The sequence below is a fragment of the Carassius carassius genome, chromosome 13 (genome assembly GCF_963082965.1).
Source record: "Carassius carassius chromosome 13, fCarCar2.1, whole genome shotgun sequence".
NCBI lineage: Eukaryota > Metazoa > Chordata > Actinopteri > Cypriniformes > Cyprinidae > Carassius > Carassius carassius.
In genome coordinates this window covers 33,509,325-33,526,940 of record NC_081767.1, presented here as the reverse complement: position 1 = coordinate 33,526,940, position 17,616 = coordinate 33,509,325, and the positions used below count along the sequence as shown (strand labels likewise).

At 37.0% G+C, this 17,616-nt stretch overlaps 1 protein-coding gene across 2 annotated transcripts in view; it reads right to left on the bottom strand.

The window, feature by feature from the left end:
- Positions 1-426: 426 nt before the first annotated feature.
- Positions 427-17,616, bottom strand: part of LOC132156397 (granule associated Rac and RHOG effector protein 1-like) — a 37,418-nt gene continuing 20,228 nt past the window's right edge. For both annotated transcript variants that reach the window (XM_059565393.1, XM_059565394.1), the window contains exons 3-14: positions 14,333-14,545; positions 13,588-13,728; positions 12,885-12,980; positions 12,242-12,403; positions 11,439-11,597; positions 9,560-9,657; positions 8,992-9,117; positions 6,299-7,284; positions 5,878-6,043; positions 4,709-4,846; positions 4,531-4,609; positions 427-2,602 (exon numbers count right to left, since the gene is read on the bottom strand). In XM_059565393.1, coding sequence (XP_059421376.1) covers positions 2,282-2,602; positions 4,531-4,609; positions 4,709-4,846; positions 5,878-6,043; positions 6,299-7,284; positions 8,992-9,117; positions 9,560-9,657; positions 11,439-11,597; positions 12,242-12,403; positions 12,885-12,980; positions 13,588-13,728; positions 14,333-14,545 — 2,685 coding nt within the window. In that variant the 3' untranslated portion in view covers positions 427-2,281. The remainder of the gene's footprint in view (positions 2,603-4,530; positions 4,610-4,708; positions 4,847-5,877; positions 6,044-6,298; positions 7,285-8,991; positions 9,118-9,559; positions 9,658-11,438; positions 11,598-12,241; positions 12,404-12,884; positions 12,981-13,587; positions 13,729-14,332; positions 14,546-17,616) is intronic.

Genomic DNA, 17,616 nt, shown 5'->3' with positions numbered 1-17,616 from the left:
TCTTCCCCATGATTATGTAGCCTAGTGAACCAAACTGAGAGACCATCTTAAAGGCTCAGGAAATCTTTGCAGGTGTTTTGAGTTGATTAGATGATTGGCATGTCTTCATATTCTAATTTGTCAAGATCGTGAATTGGTGGGTTTTTGTTAAATATGAGCCAAACTCATCTCAACTAAAAGTAACACAGAATTAAACTACTTCAGTCTTTGTGCACTGAATTTAATACACAAGTTTCACAATTTGAGTTAAATTATTGAAATAAATCAACGCGTTAACGACATTCTATTTTTTAAGCACCTGTATGTCTTTATATTGTATTTACACTGTTTTGTTAACCCAAACACATTACAGTCATGAGAATGTGGACAAAATGTGAATACTAAAAAGGTATGCAAAAGGAATCAAAGATGACATTAAAGCAGATGTTATGTTATATATTTATTTTTTGCATTGCTGGTACACTTGGAAATAATCAGTTGCCAGCTCTAGTGAACAATAAGCAACATAAGCCAAGCAGTCGCCCCTCATGTCTTCAGTCAGGGCAATGTCATTTCTTTCTTTTTAATTTTTTAAACTCTTTAAACTTTTTTTTGAAGCCACTAGTAAACCATGTTGACACAGCTGAGAAATGTTGAGCATTACAGTCCGAGGTCATCGAAGATGTTTAATAAAAAAAAAAAAAAAAAATGCCTAAACCGTTTGGGAGAAAAACACGGACGAAGCAACGAACCTACATTTTGATTGTGCAAAGCACATAACTATAAAAAGATATATTTATATACAGCAAACGATTCTCTGTAAACATGGTAAGTATGTTAATTTTCAGAAAACATGGTCATATCATAAATACAGGCAACATTGGCATCGGCAAACGTCACAAAATTAACATTCTGGGCTTTTCAGATGCAGCCCGAAACCACAGAAACCAACAGGAATCTGGGCTCAAAATGACCAAAAAAAACACACCCCTATCCAACCACAACCATTTATTAGTGTTTATAATGGTGTATTTGGTAACCTCTGTAGAAAGAAGGTACAGTTAAACTCTAGGAAAGAAAAGAAATGTGCTTCACATCTTGGGAAAATAAGGTTTTACTTAATAATACGCCTATATTACGCTAACTTATAGAAGAATGGTATAATGTGTAAGAAAATACAAAAATAAGATTAATACTGTTAATATAATAATATTTGTACAAGAAATATATCGCATTTGAAAGGAATACATGTTATTTTTATGGGAAGTGTTAGTGTCGTTTTGAAGAATGCCAATGGGAAAATTGATCGTTTGACCATACAGAAGGGTTTGTGCTTTAAATAAAGAGTTTTTTTCTCTTTTTTTTCTATATAGAACCACTACTACGGCTCCCAAACGGCATTTCTTTTGTATTTCAAGCACCATTTCCCCCTCTAAACAATACTTTGGTTAGAGAAAATATCTGCAAGTGCTATTCAAAACAACATGGCACAAAGTTACTACTAACATCCTTTTTACTTGTATTTTTATATTTTTTTAATCTCTCAGATGTTGAAAAAGTAGTGTATTTCTTTCAAATTACACCTCTGCTATGATTATTATTTTTCTGCCGAGCCTGCTCAAAGCCTCTTCATAAAAAGTAAATTATAGTTATTTATTTTTTTAGTCATTTACAAGCTATGGAACAGTAGCTGAGAGCTGCAGTCTGAGTCGTCCCACGTGACATTTGGCAGTTACAGCTATTTAAACACAGTATCGTTATGTAGGACGTCCAAATCTTCATAATTTGGCTGCGATAGTGCACTGTGAGTGAGCACGGTGGCCATGCATCTTGAAAAAGTCGTGTAAACTCGAAGCCGAACGTCGCTGCGAGACTGAAGGCTTCTGTCGTGCCGATGCGGGTGCCAATTAAATGGCCCGACTAGCTGCTGTTAGCATGAACCATGCATTTTTTGAACAGCGTGGAAGGCAGTAACGTTCTGTTCGGTGATGTTTGACACGCATCAGTGTACAAAAATGTTATTGACCACTATGTTAAATGCAAATTTCCCTATAAAAACACTTCTAGTTTACAAGGTTGGAGTCTAATTTAGGTTCACGGCACACCAGAAGATCAAGGTTTCTACGACACCGTGTTTGGATAATTAACATCCTCCCGCTTCCCCAACATAACCGAAAACTCTTTATAAACTTTCTCAGTGGTGTCCCACCCAAAGCATTTAAAAGCTGAACTGGGTTGACATCCTGAGCATTACTCAAAATACATGAAAATGGTTGGTGACCTCTCCCAGCACAGGTCCAGCTCAGTACTGGTGCAGGTACGAGGGTCGATGCTCGGGTTTGAGTGGGAAGGTTTTAAAGCCTTTGCTCAGGATCTTGTGCTGAGAAACCTGCTGCTGCTGTTGTTGTTGTTGTGTGAACGGGAAGCCAGGGGACATCCCGGAGGATGGAGGGCAGTCATTGGCTGTTGACCACACAGGAGACTGCAGCATTTGCATGGAGTCACCCCATTGGCTAGAGGGGTTGGTCATCTGGTAGAGGGAAGAGCTGGGATTGGGCATGGTGTTGGTGTGTGAGGAGTGCTGCCAGGGGGCCTTAGGAGGCCAGGTTTTAGTTTTGCTGTCCTGTAACACAAAGAACACAAGACATATTTACATTTATGCATTTTATCCAAAGTGGTACATTCTTGAATGCAATGAAAGTCCTGGGAATCAAAGCCATGACCTTGCATCCTGATAATCAAACCCTTAACCTTGCATATGGGGAATCATACCCATTACCTTAGATCCTGGAAATCGAATCCATGAGCTAGGAATCAAATCCTTGACCTTGCATATTGGGAATTGAACTCATGACCTTACATCCTGGGAAGCAAACCCATAACCTTTCATCCTGGGAACTGGACCCATGATCTGGAAATCAAACCCATGAACTTTCGTTCTGGGGATCGAACATATGGGAATCAAACCTATGACCTTGTGTCCTAGAAATCTAACATATGGGAATCAAGCCTATAACCTGGGAATCAAACCCATGACCTTGTATACTAGGAATCCAACAAATGGGAATCAAACCTATGACCTAGCACACTGGGAATCAAACCCAAGATGTTTGATTCTCAAGATGTTGTTTTTATTAGTCACATACACTATAATTTAGAGAATATATAATCAGCAGTGAAATGTGAGTATGCATTGAAATTACCTTTAAGTGAAATGACCTTTCGTCCTGGGAATCGAACCCATGATCTGGGAATCGAACCCATGACCCTGTGACCTAGGAATCGAACATTTGGGAATCAAACCTATGACCTAGCACACTGGGAATCGAACCCATTACATTGTGTCCTAGGAATCGAACATTTGGGAATCAAACCTATGACCTAGCACACTGGGAATCAAACCCATGACATTGTGTCCTAGGAATCAAACATTTGGGAATCAAACCTATGACCTAGCACACTGGGAATCAAACCCATTACATTGTGTCCTAGGAATCGAACATTTGGGAATCAAACCTGTGACCCTGCACTGTTAGCACCATGCTCTACAATTTGAAACTTCATACAAAGCAAAACAATACCAATTTAAAAAACACATAATAGCACAAAGATCAATGACAAATGCTGATGCTCAAGATGAAAACATTTTTACCTATTTAAAAAGTTTTCACTTAAGTTTAAAAGTTTTTAGTTTCTGATAAATGTAATTGTGTATTCATGGTGGTCTGATGTTATTCAAGTCTTTTAAAATACTTAAGGTTCAATTATATTTATTGCACAAATATTGGCAGTATTAATCTTATTTTTGTATTATGCTACACATTATACCATTACTCTACAAGTTAACATAATATAAACTTAAAACATTTTCCCAATGTGAGGCACATTTATTTTTCTTAAAAAGAGTTTCTGTGCCTTCTTTTGAGGAGACATTGTTTTTTGCTAAAATTAGTTTAGTTTATTAGTTTATACAAATTAGGTAAAAAAAAAAAAACTTTTAAATTAAAATATTATGGCATTTTTTTTTTAAATCATAACTGTCATGAAGTTTTCTTGGGGTTTTCACATTTAACAACATCTGAAATAACTGTCATATTAACAGGAATCAAGTGTCCTCTCTATTTAATGTAATTTCCTGGCATCTAACATTGAATTTAATGCGACATCAGAAAATTGTTTAGTTAATAATCAGAAATTGTGTTTAATGGGCTAAGTTACAAATACAGTACATTATTACAAATTTGAAATGCATGGTGCTCCACAACAATGACCACAAGGTTGTTTATTTTATTTTTGCAGAAAGACAATCAACTCGTGCAGCAAGAGTTGAATAACTGGCTCAAACTCTTCAAGTTCTTCAAGATCTGAACTTTAACGCAGAACTCAATGCAGAATGTTTTCTAAAAGATGCTACACTGTTGTCTCAAGTTAATTTGACAGCATTTTTGTTACAGTTTGTTGCAGGAAAACATTCACTGAAACTCCACCTCTTATAATGATGATATATATACGTGTGTGTGTGTGTGTGTGTGTTTATTGAGTCATTAGTACCTGGTTACTGTCGTCACTGGTGTGGTGGAGAGGAGGAGAGGGCAGAGTGCACACTTCCTGTTCGCCACAGCTGTGTTTCCTAAAAAACACTCAACATGAGGGACACACTCATCTCAAACACACCGTCTTGACAAAATGTTTTGGATAGAAGTGTCTGATGAACAAATGAAACTCTTACCGTCTTTGTTTAACAGCCGCCACCAGGTCAGGCCCGGAGAACATGGAGAACAGACTGTCCCCATTGGCTGAGGACGCCTCGTCACTCGAGCTGGCCGAATCCCCCTGATTGGCTGACCAGCCGCTGTTGACCGCCTCCCTGCTCGAAAACAAACATCGATATCAACACATAGAACTATTAAATGCAATATTTACACTATGGTTCAAAAGTTTGGAATTACAGTTTTTTTTTTATATGTCTCTCCTGTTCACAAAGGCAGCATTTATTTGATCAAAAATACAGTAAAAAACTTTGAAATATTATTACAATTTAAATTGTATTTCTGTGATGCTTAGCTGAATTTTCAGCATCATTCCTCCAGTCTTCAGTGTCACATGATCTTCAGAAATCATGAAAATATAATGATTTGCTGCTCAAGAAACATTTCTGATTATTATCAATGTTGAAAACAGTGGTGCTGCACAATATTTCTGTGGAAACTGTGATGCATTTTATTTTACAGGATTGTTTGATAAACCGTTAAAAAACAGCATTTATATGTAACAGTAATCTTTTGTAGCATAATAAATGTCTTGGCACAAAAATACTAATCAGCATTTTTTCAGCATTGATAATCAGAAATGTTTATTGAGCAGCAAATCTGAATTTTAATTGAATTAAACTTGGATCTTAAATTTGTATACTATTTTAAATTAATACAGATTTTTTTTTTTACTTTATTTTTGATCAAATAAATGCATCCTTGGTGTTCAAAAGCATAACTATTCCAAAACCGAAGTGTATGACTGCAAAAGCAGCAGAGTACGAGGAGAGTTAGACTTTTCCATAAGCAAAATTGCAACACTAACATTTGACTTGTAGATGTTTGATTGTCAATGAACACATTTCCTAGCATCCAAATTGCAGGAGATAAATGATGCTGGTCAATACTAGTGTTTGTTGTGCGACAGAAAAGATCCCGATAAATGGATTTTAGCATGTAGTGCAGAAAAATTCAGACTGTATTTTGTACTTAAAAATAAAATGCATCAGAAATCAGAGCTGTAGGAGTTTCCAAGTTGCATGTTTGACTTCAAGTGCAGCTCTACTGGACTTAACCAAGTAAGAAAATGGAAACTGAAATGAAACATTGATGAGATGCTGTGCTGTGATTGGTCGGAGCGTCTCACCCCTCGCTGTAGTACTCTGGGTGTGTCCAGCCCCTGTGCTGCTCGTCTGGGTGTGGCCAGTTAATGCGGGTGTTGCTGGGCCGGCGAACATGCTGCGCCTGCCGTTTCTGCTGCATGGCCTGATTGACCCCGGCAACATAACGCGCAAACTCTGGATCCGAGCCCACTGACAGAGAGAGAGAGAGGTGCTCTTTGTTTAAACTGTCCAGCACAGCAGAAACACATAATGGAGTCCAATTAAACACACACACACACACGTACGCAGACCGCGGTTCGCTTGCGTCATCAAGCCAGCAAATGTTTACCCCGTTGCTTGGTAACGACAGTGCAGGAGAAGGCGGCAAATGCATAACATTACTCTCTGCACTTTCTGCACAATTGTAATGGCTTAGATGTAAAATAATCCGAACTCTCTGCTCACCTGCAGGGTCAAAGGGCATGGAGTCTCCCAACACCCCGAACAGACTCTGGTCACTTTGGTCTCGGTTGGGCCAGGTGTTGTTCCGGGGTCCCTGCGGGGGCTTGTGGCCAAGCATCTCAGACATCATGCTGTCCATGTATGTGCTGACCAGCCCCAGACTGTAGAGGTCAGAGCTGAGGTCAGGCAGGCCCGGGGTGGGCCACTGCGTCAAGGGCCCGATGGGCGAGAGGCCTCCTAAAGGACCCTGGGGCCACTTGCTGGGGACTCTTGGCTGCGGAGGCTGCTGGGAAGAGAGCTGCGGGGAAACGGGTGATGTTTGCTGCGGCTGACCAATCGGCTGCAAGAGATGCTGGTAGAACGGCAGAGTCTGTGAGGTCGGCTGCGACTGCGGCTGCGTTTGCTGCTGTTTAGGCGTTGAAGGAAGCTGCTGTTGCTGCGTTTGTTGCTGCAAGGTCTGCGCCAACATTTGAGACACTTGAGACTGTGAGGTGAGCTGAGCCGCTCCGCTGGGCGGCTTCAAGTCGGCCGCATTCGTAGACGCCACTGAGTTCCTCCTCTTCACCAGCGGAGACGCCTGCTGGGATTTCCCCATGTTAAACCCCGATAGGAAGTCGATGACGTCTTGCATCTCCTGGTCGGTGGGCAGGTTCATGCCCTGCTCGTCTGCGGACGCTCCGTTGGCGATCTGCGCGTGGCTGGGGTCAGGTGTGCAGGGCATGCTGCTCATCTGCAGGAGGCTGTGCGGGCGGCTGGATCGATCGTCCGAGCTGCCGCTGCTACGTGACGGGGTGCTGGGGATGGAGTAGCTGCCGCCTGCGCTGGAATTTGACGAGGCTTTCTTGGTGAAGCGTGAGGTGAGTTTGGAGATGGTTTTGGGGAGGCCGCTGGAGGATTTGGTGCTGTTCCCCGGAGGGAGATCGACAGGGCCACCGTAATCAGTCGTGTCTCGTTGTAGCTGGATCTGAATGGTGGGCAAAGTCTGTTCCCTGAAACACAGAAACACCAGCCAGCAATAACATCATCAATCTGTTATTTTAATATCATGGAGGTGCTATTAGAATTTGAATTAGAAATTAGAAATAGTTATAGGGGTGACCCCAAATAGTTGACGATTCCATGCTTCGATTCGAGGAGCCTGATTCGACTACCAATCTCACAGTCTAATATTTGCGGGCTGTTATGATTGTGCCTTTCTGTCTATATGTGAGTGTTCAAATGTCTGATTTCACATAGAATTTGCAGTTTTCTCCCAATAAGTTAATATACATACATACATAAAATTAATATTTTAAAGTGTTAGAATAAATCCAACCACCCCTATAGATTTATGTTTCACTTTCCATAATCCGTGACCGACAGAGGAGCATCTTGGCGGCAGGTCAAACTACAATGCAGAATATTAATAACTATGACTGGGACTGTCACACACATACCATTATAATGAGAACACCATTATACTAAAACGCTGTAAATTTTTAGAGTTTAGCTGCAGTGTTTCTGCACATTGTTTCGTGAAGAACGCGTCAACAAAAGGATTTCACATTCAGCGCCCTGCAGATATGTTCATGTGCATTCAGGCCCTTTCTGCAAATAACCTATAATTCCTAATATTAGCGTTATGTTGTATAAATAACGAAGCACATTCTTTACGAAATTATGAGTTTAATCCCATTGATTAAAAACTTGCTATCAAATGCTCACTCTACTGGTCATCTTCAGCGCGCGCAGCTCAAAACAGAAATGCAGAACATTAATATAACTACTGTCATATAGGCTTTAGATGAGAGCATTATTGTACAAATTGTGAATTGTTAGGGTTTCATTGATGTTTAGTGTTAACTATCTTTTAATCAAAACATAAAAACAGTATTTACCCTGTTTGTATCTGCGAGGCATTTGTTACACATTTTCCCTGTGTGTTAACATCAGTAATTATGACTGTCAGATGTCTGACTTGACTCAATGTATTTTGCCCCGCCCCCAAACATATGATTCGGCTATCAGTCGAATATCAGCAAGAGTTGAAAATTCCGATTCGACTATGAAAATCCTTAATCAGGGAGACCCCTGAATAATTTTTATTTTTATATTTTACATTTAAATTTTACGTTAAGTTTTAAATTATTTTGTTGAATTTTTATAATTTATATTTGTTTACATATATACTTATATATATATATATATATATATACACGTGTGTGTGTATGTGTGTGTGTATTAAATTAATACAAATTGTGTTTTCTAGATTAAATCTTGCAAGGATTTTGTGGGGGAAAAAAGATTAATAATAATAATTATAATAAATTACAAGTACATACCTGTATATAAGATTTGTCTTTCTGAAAATATTTAATTTTTTTTATTGTTTTTTTGTTTCATTTTTTTATGTCTATTTAGTTTTTTTTTTTTAGTTTTTTTTCACTTAATTTTACTTATTACAGCATATCAAGTTAAACTAAAGGTAAATGAGAAAGGTTGACTTTGCATCTTGCTAAACTATATATATATATATACACACACACCTTGTTTTATTTCAGTTGAGGTTTATTTTATTGCAAGTAAAATATTTATGTATTTACTTTTAGCTAACTACAATAACCCAGTCTACGACTAACAGTCTAGATTTAACAGAAAGTGTCCAGTTCTGGTCTCCTTTCACTGAGTGTATTAAGGAATGAAGTTTTGACACTGACTTGCGCTCCTTCCAGCGCTGGAGGTCAAACACAGCCGTGTAAAGCACGTCCACCAAGCCCAGGGTCTTCTCGGGGTCCAGACTGCGCTGCAGCAGAGACATCGTCGCTGGATCCTCCTTCAGACACCTGCAAGACAAAAAGTACAGTTAGTCATCCATTTTATTTTACTGTCTTATTTGATTTGATTTCACCAAGAAAGCCTGTCGCCACTGTAAACGTATGAGCAGAGAAAATAGATAAAACTAATTAAATACAAAAAAAAAAATTATATGCAATAATGTTTTTTTTTCCTCACAACAATCTAGCATTTATATAACTTCTTTCAGTTTAATATTTCATTGAAAAGATTTTCCTGAAACGGACTCAAATCGACCCAGATTCACTGGGGTTAATATCTTCATTAGGAGTATGATGCTTTATTTTATTCACACACATCATTAGTCATCTCTACTTTGAATAAGTGGCAAATCTTGAACTCTAGTAACTTGTGGCCAGAGAGGATGAGGATCTAACGAGATTCAGTTAACTACTATAATTACCATAAATACTGCTGAATACGGGGACTCACCATGTAGAAGGAACCTGGATCACAACTTTAGATCCTTCAAGAGAGATCTGAGGGGCGTAAGCTTCCTTATTCTCGATCTGAGCCGTGTCAACTACAACCTGCTCACACACACACACACACACACACATCATCAGGTTTAACAACTGCACTGTACACATGGTCGTGAAGATCAATCATTTCTCAGACAAACTAATGCAGTAACTCGGATTTTCATCACTGTCAAGAGAGCCAATTCCATCTGAAAACACAAATGCAATATTTCCCACAGTTCTTGAAAAGAGGCTGTGAAGCCACGCCATGCAGAAGCGTTTGAAACTGAGAGGGCGTTTCCTATCAAACAGGAAATGGGCTATTGTCATTAATAGCACAGGTGTATCCTCAATGTGACTCAAGTGATGGTGAAAACACACTGAAAACACACACGCACAGCTTCATGGAAACCACTTTATGATTATTCACAAATTATTTTCCTGTAGCCGGAGGCTTTTTCCAAAACCTCAGCATTCAGGTTTTTTTTCTTTCTCTTGTGTGAACATTGCTGACAGTGAGTTCATAAAATTATTCTGGAATATCAGGGTTACAAAAAAAAACATTATATATGCATTGTTACTTGAACTTAAATAAATGTTAATGAATTTTTTTTTGCTTATTTAAGCAGTTAGTTTTATTTTTATGCAGTTTAACGATATGTACTGAAAGTGTCTTTTACCACTTTATCTACTACTATAGAAATTAATTACAGATGTAAATACAGAAATGTATTCTTCAAAATAAGTGCATGTAAAAACATGTAGGTACACAAGAGTGCATTGTATCAAATTATTAATTTATATGAAAGTACATAGTAGTCAAAAACACAATAAAAATTAGTTCCAAAAAATAAAATAAATACATACAAGGGACAAAAACACAACCAAAATACAACTTTAAATTTAAAATAAAAATCAGTAATTCTAAAATAGCACTGTTCTAGATTGGACATATCAGTTAATATTGGTTGATAGAAAGTTTAATAGAAAAGAAGATGCTATTCCTGAAACAGACTCAGATTGGCCCAACTGTAATAAAAATAATGAAATCATGAAAACAAAAGGTACCAAGGCTGTTAGGGGCACTTCTCCGGTCAGACTAGCTACTGAATCTGCTATCATCTGTGAGGTTTGTGAAATCAAATCTGTCAAGGACACCTCATAGTTTTCTTTGAGACACATTTAGAAGCAAGCAAATATTATATGATGCTACATAAGTTCATTCTACTACAGACAGACCGTTGATTTTTTTTTTTATGCACCCATTTTTAAACATCACTGATAAACAGATCAAATGTGACCCTGGACCACGAAACCAGTCTTCATAGTGTAGATTTTTCAAAATTGAGATTTATACATCACATGAAAGCTGAATAAATAATCTTTCCACTGATGTATGGTTGGTTATGATCGGACAATATTTGACTGAGATACAACTATTTGAAAATCTGGAATCTGAGGGTACAAAAAAATATATATATATATATATATATATATATATATCGCCTTTAAAGTTGTCCAAATGAATTCTTAGCAATGCATATTACCAATCAAAAATGTACTAAATATCTTCATGGAACATGATCTTTACTTAATATCCTAATGATTTTTGGCATAAAAGAAAAATCGATAATTTTGACCCATACATTGTATTTTTGGCTATTGCTACAAATATACCCCAGAGACATAAGACTGCTTTTGTGCTCCAGGGACACATGTAAACTACCTTGAAGGCATTAAAGCAATGTATTTCACTTTGGATAAATGTATAAATGTAAAATAAGTGGTTGACATGTCTTATAAGTGGCCCATTCCTGTCTGAAACAAGCTCTAATGTGGATCAAACTCACCAGTCCAGCCTGTCCGAACAGCAGCTGAACGGCCGTCTTACAGGCTCCTCTCCAGCTGGAGGGACACACCTGGTTCAGTACCTCTGTGACGGGTGAATCGTCCCGCACGGCCACACCGTTCTGATCCACCGCATCCTTGATCAGCTGCAGCACGGCATGCTGGGAAAGAGATTTCATTACATCAAATGAGATGCTTCTCTTTACTGTAATGTGCATGAATGTTTTACTGTGCAATACTACCATGAGATCAATAAAATGTTTTTTAAAGTGCATTTATTTAATCAAAAATACAGTAAAAAAGTGAAATATTATTCCAATTTGAGTATATAGTAAAATAGAATTTATTCTTGTTATGCAATGCTTAATTAATTTCAAGATTAATTAAGAAACATTTCTGATTATTATCATTCTTTGATGAATAGAAAGCACAGCATTTAATTGACAGGTTTTTTTTTACATTATAAATGTCTTTACTGTGACTTCTGATCAATTTAATGCATCCATGCAAAATATTTGTATAAACTTCTCCAAAATCTTACTAACCCCAAATCTTTGAAAAGTAGTGGGCATTGCATTTAAAGGGAAAACATGCTTACTTGTCATGGAAATAATGAAAAACTGCTAAATGGTCTTGCAAGAGACTAATTCTCTTGTTTTGGATGTGAAATAGGAGCTAGAATCTACATATTTTACCTAGTATTATCCTCTCTTATTTATTTTTGTGCTTGCTTTCAATGAAAACATTTCCAGCTGGGATCTCATCCCATCTCTAGTCATCGTTCATAAGTGCGTGTTCCGAGTACCATTTTAAGCTTGAGGTTATCTGATGCGCTTTCGTTGAAGGAAACTCCTCGGAGGAGATGAGAGCCGATCTGGACGGGGATTGTGGGTAATTCACACTGGATGGGCTGAGACGTGGTGTGAAAGCGTCCGGCCTGCTGGGCCTCAGCGTCACTGCAGCAGCCCTGCAAAAAACACACGATAAAAATCACATGACTGGGCCAAATACATGACAACACACAAGTGCACGTGCCTGCGCGGATATAATCGGGAAGTCATGTTTACAGAGTAACAGACTGCAAAATGAGCACGTATGAGGAAGAATTAATCACTGGAAGGTTGCGATTGTTTCATGACATCAAAACCTTGAAGGTTTCATTCACATTTATTCATTTGGCAGATGCAACTTACAGCTGAAGAACACATTTTCCCAGTGACTCATTTGAGGCAAGAAGCAAAAGAAACATGTTTGGTTGTTTTTCAAGGCATTCAAACGGTCACTTCCTGTTTAGACAAATAGTTCTTATCCAGAATATGATGCAAAGTGGATCACACACTTGATGTGGACAGTCAAACGTCTGTTTCTGTGCGACTACTGAACACATGAACCTCCAGAAAGCAGCTTTAATCTGCACTAAACTGTAATTCCACACACGACAAACCTACCTGCAAAGCTGCTTCAACGGATTTGGGATTAAGGTGAAATCCGGCCTTCAGCGCGTATTCACTGTGACCCAAAGAGTCTAACGCTGCTTTATACGCCTGCAACACACACACACACACACACACACACACACAGAAAGCCTTGTTAATATCAGTAGGGTCATTTACTGGCTCAAAATAAGCTTCGTTATAAACAGAATTTTTATACACTGTACACTATACTATACACTATACAACATTTTTTATTACATTAGTGTATATATATATGTAATGTTTTACTTATAAAGTCCTGCAGGTGATCAACAAATTCTTTAAAACAAAAATATTACATGTACTCAAATAATGTCAGCTGATATAAATGGTGTTTTTAAAATATTTTTTGAAATATAGCATGTCATATACACTAAATACTAGTTAATAACACACTTTTTAATTTCATTTTCAGTTCTGACTGATGCATGAGTCAACAAGCCCTGAAAATATTATTTTTAAATGACTATCATTTTTAAGAAATGACATTTTCAGGGCTTGTTGACTCCAATGCATCAGTCAGAACAGAAAAGGATAAGAGACTGGACATCGCAAGATTAGATTGAAACGAAATCAAAGGCTCTTGCAGTGTTTAAAGGAGATCCACATTAACTCTTTATGACTTTGCAACATAACTGGGATGTTGTGGTGGAAAGTGTTGTTCCTGTGCGCTCACCTGCAGAGCGTTGTCGATCTTGGCGTTGAGCTCTTTGAGCTGGTGTTCAGGGATGGAGGTGTTCTGAGAGCAGAAGAGCTGCTGCACCTGAATCCCAGACAGACAGCTGTCTCTCCCTCTCTCTCGGAGACACGCTGTCACCTGAAGCACACACACACACACACACTTCACATACAGAGCACTGGAGTCTCTTCTGCTCTTCATGCTGAATTTTATTTGATCAAAAATACAGAAAAAAGCTAAATGTTAATAGTTTATAAATGAATGGTTTCTATTTTAATATCCTTTAAAATGTAATTTATTTCTGCGATGCAAAGCTGAATTTCCATCAGCCATAAATCCAGTATAAAGTGTCACATGATCTTCAGAAATCATTCTAATATGCTGATTTATCATCAGTTGTGCTGCCAAATATTTTTTGGGAAACTTGGATAATTTTTTCAGGATTCTTTGATGAATAAAAGGTAAAAAGAACAGCATTTATTCAAAATATAAATCTTTTCTAACAATATAAATCTTTGCTATCTCTTTAACACATCCTTGCTGAATAAAAGTTTTAATTTCTTTAAAAAATCCTTCTGATCCCAAACTTTTGACCAGTAGTGTATATATGTAATAAAAATGTGATGTAAATAACTCATACATTTTAAAATCGTCAGGGCTGGTTAACTCAAATGTGTCCGTGTTTATTATCTGAAATGATTTAGGAGAGTATTTTGGTTGTGCGTTGATTTGGTGTTTGTACCTCTGACGCTCCTTTCCACGAGCGGACGGCCTCCTCCAGCTCCGACATCGGCCCGGGGCTCGTGCTCTGTGTCTGGGCATTTCCGTGTCTCTCCTGAGCCTGTGCTAGTGCCTCGGCCAGACAGGACTGTGCCACCGGCTGGACCTTCTGCAACGCCTGTGACAGGAACTGGAAATGCACCTGCATCACCGTCAGGAAGCAGCGGCCCAGCACCTGAGAAAGAGAGTCACATCAAACCTTGAACCACAAAACTGACTTTTCAATCACACCCAAAAAATGTGCTTTATTTATCTATATTTGCTTTTAAGTCTACAGTAATAGCACTTGTGTATAATAATCTATGTATCTGTTTGTATTGCTTTGCTTAACTTTGGTAAATAACTGTCTTATTTTTGCACAAATTAAAACATGTTTTTGTATCCGTTTTAATGGCCTCTTTACATTTTAAGAAACAAAAAGCAAGTTTAATAAATTCAAGTCATAAGAAATTAAGAATTTTATAATTTAATTCGATTTTTTTTCTCTAGCTTTAAGATTTTATTCAAATTTATTAAATGAAGCTGTAAAACAATAATAACTCTATAAAAAATATGTAATCAAATCAAATTTCTTTTTTTTTATAAACCAAAAGCTGCACATCCGAGGTTTACCGATTACATTAAAACTTGGAAGAAAAAAAATGTGTGATGTTCCCTACAGTTGATATTAATAATAATAATAATAATAATAATAATAAATAGTATCATTGTTTATTTCTTATTATTATTTTGCTTTGCTGGTCTTATAGTGAGATTCATCAATGCATGTTACTTTGATCAAAAAAACCCACACAAGATGATGTTTTTAAATAAAGAAAAAGAAAAATACCAAAAAATATTGCACGGAAAAAGAATTAACCTTTATGTTAGGGCTGCACAATTAATCGTATTCTAATCTCGATAACGATATCCACCTTTATCGATTAATTAGAAAATAATCGTTACGAAATTGGACGGCACATTATTTATCCTGAAACGTGTTTTTAATTTGGCATTTGCATTATCTTTTTTTTTTGCATTTGCATTATCTTGCATTGCTAACAAGTCTTCACTTGCGTTCATGCTTCTGGTTGCCAGATGTTTTAATCCCCAAAACGGAGCTTTTCGCCTTTATGGATACACTTTTGTTTTAATTTGTGCAATCTGGCAACCTGATGGCAGAACAAGCGCTGATGATGATGATGATGATGATGATGATGATATGAAAACATATGATATTCTGCTTTCATGAAAGTGTCATATAGACAATGTGTTTTTTCACAAGCCGTTTGTACGGTTTGTGTTACCAAATGTGCTTACCAAATGAGTTTCAATAATAGATAATAGGGATTAAAGGCGCTTTTCCTACCTGTGACAAAACAATGGGGAAAAATGTACATCAATTGGAATTGTTGGAATTTATATTAAGAGTATTTACCAGTTTTCGTGTTGAAAATGGTATGGCGATGTTAGTTTTCAGTGTGCGCAAATTTACTGTGCGATCTGAGTGTTTTTTTTCAACCATCTGCGAACAAATTGTCATTTAGAAAATGTAATGTGAATGCAGATGACAAAACACTAATCGAAACCAAGAGTTTTGTATTAGTTGGTTAAATGAAGTCAGTGTATAGTCAGTGGAGGTTGGTTAAGGGACACATGAAATGTTTTTGCATTTCCCTGTTGAATTAAAAAAATTATAATATTAAATAAAAACGCTAAAACCAGCCTAAACTGGTTGACTGATTTTAGTTGGTACTTTATGTTTCATGTTTCTAAGCTTTCCTTATGCCATGTTTTCATTAAAGCAGTCTTTACATCATCAAAAACACAGATCAGGCCAGATACAGACACGTACATCTGGATGTTTCAGTCTTTCACTCCGACAGCGTATATAAGAACCTGCATTAAACGCTTGCTGAAGACAGATTTCAACACACCGCTAATACAGGCATTAATCCACTAACTCTATTATTAAAGGTTCATTTAAAGGTTTCTGGGCTCGTCCCCTTGTTGGCGATTGAACAGGAAAGATTTGGACAAGTGAAACTTCTAAGGGTCCAGAACTATAAAAAAAATTAATAAATAAAATGAAATGCAATTACATAAAGGATTGAGGCTTTTAAAACTTAAAATACTGTAAAAAGCAAGGAAATTCTGAATAGAGTTATATTGCTGTATAATGTAATTTAAAACTGCATTAAAATTATTATACATATTAATATAAAATATAATATTTCTAATTATTATTATAAAAACAATATTAAAATAGAGAAAGAACAGTTCAAATCTAAAATATCAACTAAAGTGACAAAACATTTTACTATTAGTAGTATCATCATCATTATTAATATTATTTATTATAATGACTGTGATGATAATACTAAATATTAATAATGGTAATAATAATACAATACTAATATATGATAATATTTTGTATTGTTTTCATCTTCATTATTAATTATAATAATAATATTTATTATTATAATTAATAGTAGTAGTATTATTATGATGACAATATTAAAATCAGAAAAGAACGTGTGGGAAAAAAAGAGAAACTAAAGCGTCTAAAAAGAGTGTATTTTCAAGTTGACGACGACAGAAAGAAAAGATTATTGTTTTAGTGATTTGATTCACATCGCATCCTTAACGGTAAACTAAATTCAATGCATTTCTTAAAAAACCATGCAGATCAATTTGGGTGAATATAAACTAAATAAGAACTAAACCATCTAAACTAATTGTCCAGCATAGATTTAGACGAGGCTTGAACTGCAGTTTTAAAATAGATGCATCCATAAAAAACCTCCTAGGATCAGCATTCAACTCACTCACCATGCAAACAAATCACATCACATGGTTTGGAAATCCCAATCTAGGGTCTGTATTTCTATTGAGGGCGTCCAAAGAGAGCGCAGCTGATTTGCTGATGGGTGTATTTCTGTAGCGGTGCTTCATTGAGACAATCGTGGTGTCAGCTAACACCCCGGGGATGGGAATACCCTGCTGTCGCCCTGCCAGCCCAATGTAAACAGAAGAATCAGATTCCCTCCAGGCAGGAAGGGCCACTCGCAAACAGAAACGCTCATTAGCAAACACAAGACGCTGAATAGACACAGTAAAGTCTGTGCTGTGTTTACAGAGAGCGCTAATATGCATGCATTCAAGAAATACTTCCTCTGGTTCTGTTCACGAGTTCAGTAGGCCAGTAGTGTTTCTATAAACATTGACATTTTCATGCATATCTGGCAACTGAAATGCTCGAAAACA